The sequence below is a fragment of the Onthophagus taurus genome, chromosome 5 (genome assembly GCF_036711975.1).
Source record: "Onthophagus taurus isolate NC chromosome 5, IU_Otau_3.0, whole genome shotgun sequence".
Classification (NCBI taxonomy): Eukaryota; Metazoa; Arthropoda; class Insecta; order Coleoptera; family Scarabaeidae; genus Onthophagus; species Onthophagus taurus.
In genome coordinates, this window is record NC_091970.1 from 6,115,537 (window position 1) to 6,127,506 (window position 11,970).

General features: G+C 32.6%; 3 protein-coding genes across 4 annotated transcripts; 1 reads left to right on the forward strand and 2 right to left on the reverse strand.

Moving 5' to 3' along the window:
* Positions 1-5: 5 nt before the first annotated feature.
* Positions 6-3,062, reverse strand: LOC111426150 (Pif1 DNA helicase). Its single transcript, XM_023060528.2, has 2 exons — positions 2,130-3,062; positions 6-1,243 (listed from the first exon to the last, which is right to left on the reverse strand). The coding sequence occupies exons 1-2, from the start codon at positions 2,839-2,841 to the stop codon at positions 39-41; spliced, it is 1,917 nt and encodes a 638-aa protein (XP_022916296.2). The 5' UTR covers positions 2,842-3,062; the 3' UTR covers positions 6-38.
* Positions 3,063-3,365: 303 nt separating this feature from the next.
* On the forward strand, positions 3,366-6,360 carry LOC111426530 (dihydrolipoamide S-acetyltransferase muc). 2 transcript variants are annotated; one of them, XM_023061086.2, is made up of 5 exons: positions 3,366-3,778; positions 4,512-5,074; positions 5,129-5,474; positions 5,531-5,830; positions 5,889-6,360. In XM_023061086.2, exons 1-5 carry the CDS (start codon positions 3,660-3,662, stop codon positions 6,016-6,018), a joined length of 1,458 nt encoding a protein of 485 aa, XP_022916854.2. In that variant the 5' UTR covers positions 3,366-3,659; the 3' UTR covers positions 6,019-6,360. The 2 variants fall into 2 exon arrangements, with proteins under 2 accessions (XP_022916854.2, XP_022916852.2); XM_023061084.2 differs by having other exon boundaries at positions 4,512-5,474.
* Positions 6,361-7,920: 1,560 nt separating this feature from the next.
* On the reverse strand, positions 7,921-11,303 carry LOC111426441 (arylphorin-like). Its single transcript, XM_023060956.2, has 4 exons — positions 11,190-11,303; positions 11,002-11,129; positions 9,572-10,946; positions 7,921-9,508 (listed from the first exon to the last, which is right to left on the reverse strand). The coding sequence occupies exons 1-4, from the start codon at positions 11,281-11,283 to the stop codon at positions 8,007-8,009; spliced, it is 3,099 nt and encodes a 1,032-aa protein (XP_022916724.2). The 5' UTR covers positions 11,284-11,303; the 3' UTR covers positions 7,921-8,006.
* Positions 11,304-11,970: the final 667 nt, after the last annotated feature.

The following is an 11,970-nucleotide window of genomic DNA, read 5'->3' on the forward strand; positions in this document are numbered from 1 at the left end:
TAAAATAAATTATTAAAAAATTTTATTTTTGTTTAAAATCAATTAATATTAACTAAAGGTTTGTCTAAAAATAATTTTTTATTAATACTTTTAGCAGTCTTTTTCGCCCTGAGATCACTAAAAGAGTTCTTTTTCCCCAACGGAATAACTCGAAACATTTCCACTTCCTCCTTGAGTCTTTTATAAAATTTAACAACGTCTTGATTAGCCCAAACTTGCGTTGATTTAAAATCTAAAATCCTCAAAGTTTCCAAGCTTTTTGCTCTTGACAAAGCAACATACGCTTGTCCAGCTTCGAAAACTCTTGCTAAAGACATTTCAACACAATCTAAAGTTAATCCTTGGGATTTATGTATAGAAAAAGCCCAAGCGAGTTTTAACGGAACTTGCATTCGAGAAATTGTGTTTCCTCTTGCTGTTTTAAGGAGCCATTTTTCCGGTTTAGCTACGTATTCTTTGTTGTTTCTCATTCCAACGACAGGGAGTTCACCTTCGAATCGTTTAATAACACCCCTCGCTCCATTTACTAATCCATTTGTAACATTTATATTTTTTAATAACATCACTTGTGCTCCGACTTTTAAAATTAATTTACCAGGTACAGGAGTGGATTGGTCTAAATGTTTTGTGGAAGTTGGATCGCTATCTTGAGCTTGAAAAATTTTTGATTCCCCGGTAAGGGCTTTTAATCTCGATTCGTTAATAACATTAGCATCGTTTGTATGGGAACATAACCTTGTCGCTAAAATCCCATTTTCTTCAATTTTATGTTTAGCTGTTGAGGTTAAAACGGAAGTTATTTCATCGGTTACCTTCCCGATACGAATACTGTTTAAAATTTTCACAAAACCCTCATCGGATTGTCGATGCACAATCGTTAATTCGAAAGTTCGATCAACACAATCTTTCCAAACGGGGGTTTGAAAACAAAATATAGCTTCATTCTTTTTTATGTCTCGCTTAACAGGGGGAAGTTGAAAAAAATCACCACACAAAATTAATTGGAGACCACCAAATGGTTTTGTGTTATTACGAACATGTCGGGCTACTGATTCGATTTTTTCGAAGAATTGAGCATCAATCATTGAGACTTCATCGATTATTAAATGTTTACATTTGCGCCAATTTTTAGCCGATACCGGTTTCATCACTAATTCTTTTGCTCGTTCTAAAGTTGCTTCACCGTTTCCTATCCCGGCAAATTGATGGAGGGTTATTCCACCAATATGACAAGCAGCAACACCTTTAAAAGTAATTAAAGTAAAATAACATATTGCTAACATCGTGTTAGTTCCAGTTATAGTGCAAAACTAGAACTAACATTAGACCGAGAACTAGACACATTCGGATTTAGCCGCACGTCTCTCAAGACGGCTAAACCCGAATGATTCTAGCTCTAGGTCTTGTGTTAGCTCTAGTGTTAGTGTATAACTAGAACTAACACTAGACCTAGAATTGGAAAGTATCGTCTAAAGACGCACGGCTAAACCCAAATGTTTCTAGTTCTAGGTCTAGTGTTAGTTCTAGTTTTATTTCAATAAAAATACACAACATAGTGATATTTTATGCAAACTAGCGCTACCTGCCACCTAGCAGCACCTACCAGCCGTCTTAAGACAGGTATTGTTAAACGGAATTTTAAACGGAAACGGAGTTTTATTTGTTATTCAGCGTTAGATTGTTGTATATTTTTGTCCACGACCACCATATAATTTATACCTTTTTCACGGTCTGAATAATAACGGTGAATAATCATTATTCACCAGTAATTAACTTGACAGACTTGAATAATTATTTGAAACGTCAAAATTTCAAAAAAACCTCAATTTAATTTAATCTTTTTAGGACTTTCTAAATATTTAAGCATAAATTAATTAATTTTCGTAAAAAAAAAAACATGACGTTTCATAAAGTTGACATTTAATTATGACAAATTGTTGTGAAGTTGGTTACAGTTGGTGACATTGAATTTGTCACTTTGACGTTTAAACTTTATTCAAAAATTTATTTAAAAAAGTAAATTTATGGAATCAATTTCAATAGTAGTCGTGGTTTCTATAGAAATATATTTTTGTATATTGCATCTTAACTGAAATTAACTGTATATTTATGTAAATAAAGAATTTTACCTGTTGAAGCTGTAGCGACTGTAACATCAGGTGGTAATGAAGAAATAATCTTCTTTAATAAATAACTTTTCCCCGTCCCAGCACTACCGGTAAAAAAAACATTAACTCCCGATAAACACACATCTAAAATTCGTTTTTGTTCTTCGTTTAAGGCTTCGTTAAAACTATTTAAAGCTGAATTAAGTCGTTTAGCTCCTTTGCTCTCCCCACCGCTTAATTTACGCTTTCTACTTAATGGTGAAGGGGTTGTTTCGGTCCTTTTAGTTGCTCTTTTATGCGATTTAATAAATTCTTCGTTAGTTACGGGACTAATCTCATCAAATTGACGCTGTTTATTAGAAAGGAGTTGTTCCCTTAACGGAATATCTTTGTTTTGGGTCTTCTCTCCCGTCATTTTAATAAAAATTGTTCGTAAAAATTCTAACAAACTTCCAGGTGGTGCGTTTGAAATAAATAGAGTGCACCCATGGTCTTGGAACTTTATCGAAGCTTTCCCTTCGTTCATGAACTTATTATGGACGGATATTCCTTTTAATTGTAATCGTTCGGGGGCGAGTTTTCCCCCGGTTATTTCAACGAACATTTGTCGATGCTCGTTTCGTAAAATTCTTAAATTTCCTGATTTTAACGATAATTTTCTCGTCACTACACCGTGACGATTTACCCATTCTATGTTTATAGCACATGATAATAAAGATTCGGAACTACTCATCGTTGAAACACTAACTTAAAAGTGAATACAAAAATGTAACCTCATGGTGTTTTGACTTTTTAGGGGGGTTTAAAATTAAGGACGCATGCGCAATATATAAAAGGAATTAAAAAATAATTGTTTTTAATTATTTATTTAATACTTATTAGATGATTAATTTGGTGGTTATAAGGTAAAATTAAAATGTTTATAATTAAAAAAATATAACCTCATTTATTTATTGACACCTGTCATTAAAACATGCCAGGTGTCAATAAATAAATGAGGTTATGTTAACTGTCAAATGAATTAATTTTAATTTTTTTTTAAGAAGCATTTTTTTGTTATAAATTAATTCCGGATATAAAATGAATTAAAATGACTTATTTATTAAATTATGAACTTATTGCGACTTTTTAAACTTAAAGAATAACTTTAAAAACATAATTCTAACCTTAAACCTCATTTTATCACAAAATCATTCTTTTTAATAATAAATTTACGATTCAAAACTTGATGGCGCATGCACCGTAGAAAGATTAAGTGGAGCAAGGGCACATGATCACTGTAAAAGTCATCTTCAGTTCGTTCAGTTGGAATACAAGTTTTTAATTGAAGTGGGGCCCAAATAATAACCGCAAAATTACACGATTTGACTGTTCTGTCACTCATGTGTCACGAGTAAAAAAATTTTTTAACGCGTCACGTTTTTATCGCGGCGTTGTGTAAAAGTCTTTTAAATGACCTAGCCAGAGAGGACGTGGGTCGGTTATCCTCTATTTTTAAGGGAGCTTTTTGTATTGAAAAGTGTGTTTCTCGGGGCCTGGGGACGGTGAAGGATGATCAGAACCACCGCTGTACGTAATTTATTGGTGAGGGGCACTTCAAGACACGAGGCTAGGACGTGTTTTCTTAAAGCTTTTAGTGTGGAATGCGTTCGAAAAAAATCTAGCAACACGTAAGTTTCTTTTTAATAATTTCCTTTTAGAAAAGTGTTATTTATAAATTAAAATCACGTGTTATTTAAAGTGGTTATTAGGACAGGTGGGCTATTTTTAATACAAGACTTGAATAACTTGAGTCCGAACAACCGTTTTTTTTTGCAACGTTGTTTTTAGACCCACAGAACTAAAAAATTAAATTTAGAGTCACAATAAGATTATATTTTTAAGTAGAAACTCAAGGACAAAGTCTCACTTTTATTTTTATTGAGTAAATTCGCTATTAAATCTAAAAAGTACACGTCAAAAATTTCCTAACCTTAAAATTAAATGTCAAAGTGACGTTTCTTGTTTCTAAATAATTAATAAATTAATTATTTTTAGACCCTCTTAAACGGCGAGAAAACGAAAAAATTAAATTTAGAGACACAATCGGATTATATTGATAAGTAGAAACTCAAAAACAGAGTTTATTTTATTTTTATCGAATTAAATAAAAATTTCCTAACCTTAAAATTAAATGTCAAAGTGACGTTTTTTGTTTCTAAATAATTCATTAATTATTTTTAGACCCCCTTAAACGACGAGAAAATGAAAAAATTAAATTTAGAGACACAATCGGATTATATTGATAAGTAGAAACTCAAAAACAGAGTTTATTTTATTTTTATCGAATTAAATAAAAATTTCCTAACCTTAAAATGAAATGTCAAAGTGACGTTTCTCCATTCATTATAATTTTTTTTCTAGAAAAGGATTATTTTCGAGAACGAATCAATCGTTGCAATGGGAACCGAGGTTGGCGAGGTTTTACGCGGATTATCCGACGCACATAAAAGTCTCTTTGCCCGCTTTATCGCCTACAATGGAAGAGGGTACAATAATAAGTTGGGCGAAAAAGGAAGGTGATAAATTAAACGAGGGCGATTTACTCGCGGAAATTGAAACTGACAAAGCTACGATGGCTTTTGAAACGCCTGAGGAAGGTTATTTAGCTAAAATACTCATTGCAGCAGGAACTAAGGGAATTCCTGTTGGAAGGCTTGTTTGTATAATTGTGGAGAAGCAAGAAGATGTGGGTGCGTTTAAAGATTTTAAAGATGATGGAGCGGCGATTGCTCCTAAAGCTAAAGCACCTTCAGCACCGTCTGCGGCAGCCACAGCTGCAGCAGCACCACCACCACCTGCAGCAGCACCAGCTACGGCTGCACCTCCACAACCAATTTCGCCGGCGGATCCAACTGCAAGAGTTTATGCTAGTCCGATGGCGAAACGATTGGCGGAACAAAGACAAATTCGTCTTCAAGGAAAAGGTACTGGATTATTTGGGTCCATAACCTCTAAAGACTTGGGTTCATTACCAGCAGGAGCGGCGGCGGCAGCTCCCAGTGGTAAACCGGGGTATGCAGTTCCAACAGGACCTATTCCAGGAGCAGGGGGGGCACCTTCGGCTTTTGTCGATTTGCCAGTTTCGGGAATGCGGGCGACTATCGCAAAAAGACTACTTCAAAGCAAACAAACCATTCCGCACTTTTACGTCTCAGGTCACATCAACGTTGATAAATTGTTAGCGGCGAGGGCGATATTTAACAAATCACTTGAAAAGGATAAAATTAAAATTAGCGTTAACGACCTTATTATCAAAGCTAGCGCGTTTGCTTGTATGAAAGTGCCAGAGGCAAATTCATATTGGTTGGACACCGTTATTAGACAGTAAGTTTTATTTTTTTTTGGTGTTGATGACATTTAAAGACTTCTTTTTTGGGTAGACACACAAGTTGTGATATAAGCGTAGCTGTATCCACTGATAAAGGTCTTATAACCCCGATTGTATTCGAAGCTAACCGTAAAGGTTTAGTTACAATTAGCCAAGAAGTGAAAGCCTTAGCAGCAAAAGCTAGAGCAGGAAAGCTCCAACCAGCCGAGTACCAAGGCGGAACCTTCACCATCTCCAATTTAGGAATGTTTAATACAACAAATTTTAGTGCCATTATTAATCCACCCCAAAGCTGCATTTTAGCAGTTGGAACTAGCATGAAAACATTAATTCCTGATAATTCTCCTAAAGGGTAAATAAATTAAACAACATTTTATTTCTATTATTGTGTTATTTTAATAATTGTTTAGATTTACAACAGCAAATATGATGTGGGTCACTTTAAGCGCAGATCATAGGGTTGTTGATGGAGCCGTGGCAGCTCAATGGATGCAGGTATTCACTGCAGCTTGTACAAACCCCGAAACAATGTTGTTATAACCGATATATACTGCCTTAAAAAAAATTAAAAAGAAATAAGAAAAAAAAGTTAAATAAAACGTAATATGGAATTAAGCTTGATATTTATTTGAACTATTTTAAGTGAAATTTTAGGGCAACGAATTTCTTTTTGTTATTCATTTTTAGATTTATTTTTAATTACTACAAACAATTGGAACAAAGTGTATGTTTTAGCTGATTTTTTAGATGCAAAGTTAATTGATTTAAATTGTTACAAATCGCATTTTTATCTCCTTTTTTTTGTTACTGGTCATAGTATCTTTCCTTCCAAACTTATATATACATGTTGATTATGAATAAAAGACTTTATATGGTTTTAAATTTGCATTCTTATTTATAAAGTGAAAAAATAATGACAAGTGACATAATTGTATATAGGCAACCAATTTTACACAATCAAAAAAATTATTTCATTTTTGATTTAATCCTTTATAAAGCGATTTAGTTATTAATTAAATCGATTTATTCATTAAAACACAAATTTAGAAATAAATTAATCCAAAAAAAGCCCTTAAAATTACTTCTTGTCAAGCTCAACATAACCTAACTTTTCTTGTAACTGGAGAATGATATGAACGGAAGTTCGAACTCCAAAACCCTACCAGTAGAAGAATAACTAATAATAACCTAACTTTTAAATGATACACATCTTTGTTGTTATTATTTCAGTAAAAGTGGTTTATAAAAACCAGAAGAAAACAACATTACAATCTTTGTAATTGTAATAAGTGATGATGGATTAGAAATGAATGGTAGTTTAAGATTTAATTATGAGAAAAATAAATGCTTAAATAAAGAAATGACAATGTTTGAGAGTTACTAAAGAGTTTAATTAATGTTGTTACTTAATCATTATCGTAATTTAAGCTCAAATTTGCTAATTTCAAGGGAAATTTGTAGTAAAATTTTTGTGAGGTTATGTTTATTTTCCCTAAATAACATTGATATTAAGCATTTGGGAAAGTAGTTTTTGGCGAAGAGTCTTATTTATATTATTATTTGACCATTATACCATTAAATTGAAATCAACAATCGCCAAAGTACAAACATTTTTTGTGAGTTGGTTATTTTGATGTTTAGATAACCTAATAATTGTGTTAATGACGTTTTGATGTTGTGAGTAGTGACATCTCGTTATTTTATAGAGAACTATGTAAGTATTATTGAAAATTGTTAATTATAATAATTTATACACATCTTTGTTGTTATTATTTCAGTAAAAGTGGTTTATATAAACCAGAAGAAAACAACATTGCAATCTTTGTAATTGTAATAAGTGATGATGGATTAGAAATGAATGGTAATTTAAGATTTAATTCTGAGGAAAATAAATGCTTAACTAAAGAAATAACAATGTTTGAGAGTTACTAAAGTGTTTAATTAATGTTGTTACTTAATCATTATTGTAATTTAAACTCAAATTTGTTAATTTTAAGGGAAATTTGGAGTAACATTTTTGTGAGGTTATGTTTATCTTCTCTAAATAACATTGATATTAAGCATTTGGGAAAGTAGTTTTTGGTGAGTAGTCTTATTTATGTTACTATTTGACCATTATCTCTAATTTATCTTCATCTTCAAACTAAGAAATGTCAGATGTTGAGGTTATGTATGAACCTCAAAAAAGAGAAAGTTAAATTTTTTATTTTTTTTTAATAATAAGTTAAATATCATCATAATAAGTCATTTTAGAATGAATAAAGAAGTTGCATATAAAGTAATATGTTAAAAAATTTCCTTAGATAATAATAAAGTCTATAAAAAAACTTAGGTTTCACTAGTTTCTTTGACTTTAGTTAAAAAAGGCAGGATTAAAAGGATAAAAACTGATACGTGAGAGAAAACAATTTAAAGTATAAGAGGGAATTAAAATCCTTCAAATAAAAATGCAACAAAATCTTTACTTAACTAAAAAAAATACATAGCCTTTTGAACAATCCAATCAAATCAATCAATTCGTTTTTTTTTTACATTTCAATTGGGTTTTGAGGAAATCTTTCTCCTTGTTGCCCAACCGGGTTAATTTCGTTGTAAATAACAACATCTTGGAAACGCGAGTTTGGAACATAAAAGACGCTTTCATCGATTGGTCTATCGAATGGATATCCAAGGGGTAAGTTATCGTAAACGACGTCCATAGGTAAAACGATTTGTTGTTGTAAAACGCTTCTTACGGTTGATTTCGCAACAGTTTCCGGTGTGATAATGAAGTACATTTGGTAAATTTGACCTTGTGGGGTACCTCTTGGAAGGAGTAATCGTTGTGGGATACCCAATGGAATTCTTTGACTTACTGGAACTTGTTGGACTCCAATGAGTTGTAAGAACAATTCTTTGGTGGTGGTCCGTTCTGGGACGACTCCATTGAATTGAAGAGAGTTTCTTTGGATGGTGTTTAATCCAGGTATTAAAGTGGTTTGGAATTTGTCTAATTGCACAAAGTTTAAGCGTTCACGGTTAATATCGATGTGTTGGCCGTTAACTCCAAATTTAGGTCCTAAGAAAACTCTTACAACAGCTTGAATTGATTTTTCACTGACAACGTTCAAATTGTAATTGAATGGTAAATAATTCAATCTTTTTTGTTTGATTTGAACCGGAACTTGAGATGGAATAGCGACGGAAATGTCGGAATAGAAGTTATCGAAGTAAGTAACTAATTTGTCAACGTTAACGTCTTGGATTTGGACTCCGTTTAATAAGAGTTGTTCTTGGTTGTAACTCGGAAGGTATTGTTGGTACCTTTGGAAGAAATACATCATTCTTTTAATGAGTTGGTAGAAAGCTGGGTCGCGTAAAGATGTTTCTAATTGTTCCATTACGGATGGGATAAAATCGTTTTGATTAATTGGAATGTTTGAGTATCCCAAAATATTTCTAGCAATCGATAACATATCACCGTAATATCTTGCGTTTAATGATTCTGGGTTATTCTCGATTAAGTTGCCGAGAATTTCAATTCCTTGGGGTTCAAAAATCGGCACCAATTTTCCTTCTCTGTTTAAAACAAATCCAGAATCGATTGCTTGCATGAACCTTGATTCATAAGAAAGCATATTTTGTAACCCCATGGTGTAGTTGTCATAAACTTGTTCATTTACTCTTGATGGGGATGGGATTTGAGCGTTGTTTGGCCTAATTGGGAATGGAATTCCGTTAGGGTTAACTAATTCCGATTGGATTCCTGCTTCTACGAGGTTTCTAACATTTATAAGTGGTACCTCTGGTAAGTTGTTGGAGATGCGTTCCAAATTGTATCTAGCCAATAATTGTTGGTAGATGAAATAGAATTGTTCACCACGTCTTTCAGTGTTAAAGTTAATTTCTTCGTTGGACATCCACGATGGGAAATAAATGTTGAAGTAATAATAGAAAGCGTTTAATCCTACATCTTCGGTGAAATAATTCATTAAAGTTTCCGGGTTTTGTTGTGGGTTGATTTGGGAGTATTCAGCGTTGATTGTGAGTACTAAATAATTAAATTTAATTTATTAAAATAAAGAAAATTTTTTGTTATTCTTGTTTGGGTTACCTTCGCTATCAAAATTTTGCCACAGGGGAACTTTTTCTCTCTCCTGAACACCAACACCTTGATATTGATTTACAACTGGGCTTCTAATTAATTTGCTTTTCAAGTTGTTTAAGTAACTTATCATTGGGCTAACACCTTCTTGTCCTTGTTGTTGTAATCTTTGTAAATAAATTTGGTATGGGCTGACCGGGATTTGACCCATTTGTTGGCCGACAACATCTTGTTTAAAAGGTCCTTGTTGGCCATAAATTCCTTGTTGACCATAAATTCCTTGTTGACCATAAATTTCTTGTTGGCCATAAATTCCTTGTTGATTTAAAACTCCTTGTTGTTGACCAAAAACTTTTTGTTGTTGGCCAAAAACTCTTTGTTGTTGATTTTGGGGTCCAAAACTTTGTCCGTATTGTTGAGATGGAACTCCTTGTTGTTGATTTTGGGGTCCAAAACTTTGTTCGTATTGTTGAGATGGAACTCCTTGGTATTGTTGACCTTGAACGTATCTTTGGAAATATTGTGGCGAAGAAGGAATGGATTGTTGCAAGATTTGTTGATAATTTGGCAACCTCGATTTCCTTCCAAATAATTGTCCTTGTTGTTGTTGGTATGGAACTTGATTTTGCAACATTCCTTCAAGCCATTGATATGATCCTTGTTGTCCTAATGGTCCTTGATATTGAACTGGAATTTGTTTTCCTTGGCGGATACCATATTGTAATTGAACAGGAATTTCATTTTGATTTACTCCTTGTTGGTATTGATTTAATCCTTGATATTGGAATGGTACTTGATATTGGAATGGTCCTTGATATTGTAATGGTCCTTGATATTGGTATGGTCCTTGATATTGGTATGGTCCTTGATATTGGAATGGCCCTTGATATTGGAATGGTCCTTGATATTGGAATGGTCTTTGATATTGCAATGGTTTTTGATATTGGAATGGCCCTTGATATTGGAATGGTCCTTGATATTGTTGATTAATCATATATTTACCAAAATAATAAGGTAATTTATATGATCGTTGTTGCAAATTAATCAAAGATAAACCAAGACGTTGTTGGATTTGTTGGAAAACCTCAAAGTTGTAAAAATAATAAGGATAAATTTCATAAATTGGTGGTAATTCGATATTGGCAGTATCTGGTCTGTGTACCAAAGCAACAGAAACTGAGTAAAGATATAATCCTTCGTTCAAAAACATTCTTCCCCACGCGGCAGTTTTATAGAAAGTATCAATATCCACAGCGTTATAAAGAACTCTGTAGAAGGCGATCGCTTCTCTTTGGTGTTGTTGGTTGAAAATCGAGAAAATTTGGCCTTTAGGAAGAGCGGCAACGGTGAATAATTTGAAGAAATTAACCACATATTGAGGATTCTACCAGAAAAAAAAATTAAAGCAAAAAAGAATAAAATAAGGAAAAATTTATTACCCTATAATTTTCAATGTTAGCTTCAATATCGTAATTTAATCCAATCTTTTCAATTTCTTGGGAAGAATTAGGTTGGTCAATGTTTTGCAGAAGATTTAAAACAATTTTTTGCAAATTAACTTCTTGGACTAAGCAAAGAGTAAGAAAATCGCTATGTTATTCTTTTTAATATCTATTTGAAATCTTACCATTTTGAACTCCAGAAATGATGGGTTGTTGGGGAACCCTCGGTAAGGTGTAAACTAAGGCTAAAAGCCCGGCGAAAATCAGGAGAGTCTTCATGGTGAGCACACCTTGAGTTGTGTACTTTTTTTTAAAAATCGCCACATTTTTATACCAACAAAATATCGCCAGACGCCGACAATGATAGCCTTTCGGGTCATTTTTTTCCTTTCAATTATTCCTATAATGCATGTTTATTTATTATAATCAAATCCCTGTTGTTAACTTAATATTTTTTTATTCCACGATAAAATTGTCTCCAGCTTTATCTTGTTGTAATCGCAAAAATTTTAAATAACACTCCTTATTTTTACACAAATAATTGGTAATTATTAGATATTATAAAAAATGGACTTTAAATCCAATATGTTCCGAAATTTTATATCAAAAACTTTTTTGTTTTGCTTTCTGATTTAACAATCGTTGCATATTGCATCTTGCGGTTGTTGCTAAGCTGGTTATTATTCCTCCTCGTTTTATATTATTATTTATTTCATTTTTCAGACGAAACAAAGAAAATTAAACGTGGAAATTTTTGAATTCATGAAACCTAGGAAGAATTAAATTAGAAGCAAAAAATTTTTTGAAACAACCGATTTCTTAACTAGCTCATTTCTGTATTCTCTAACCATACATAGACACAGATATAAAGCTAAAAATAGTTTTAAGGCCTTGTACTCTATAATCTAGAGACGTGAATGAATTCCAGCTTTCATATCACCTTGTGGGTGGGTGTCCAAGAAATCT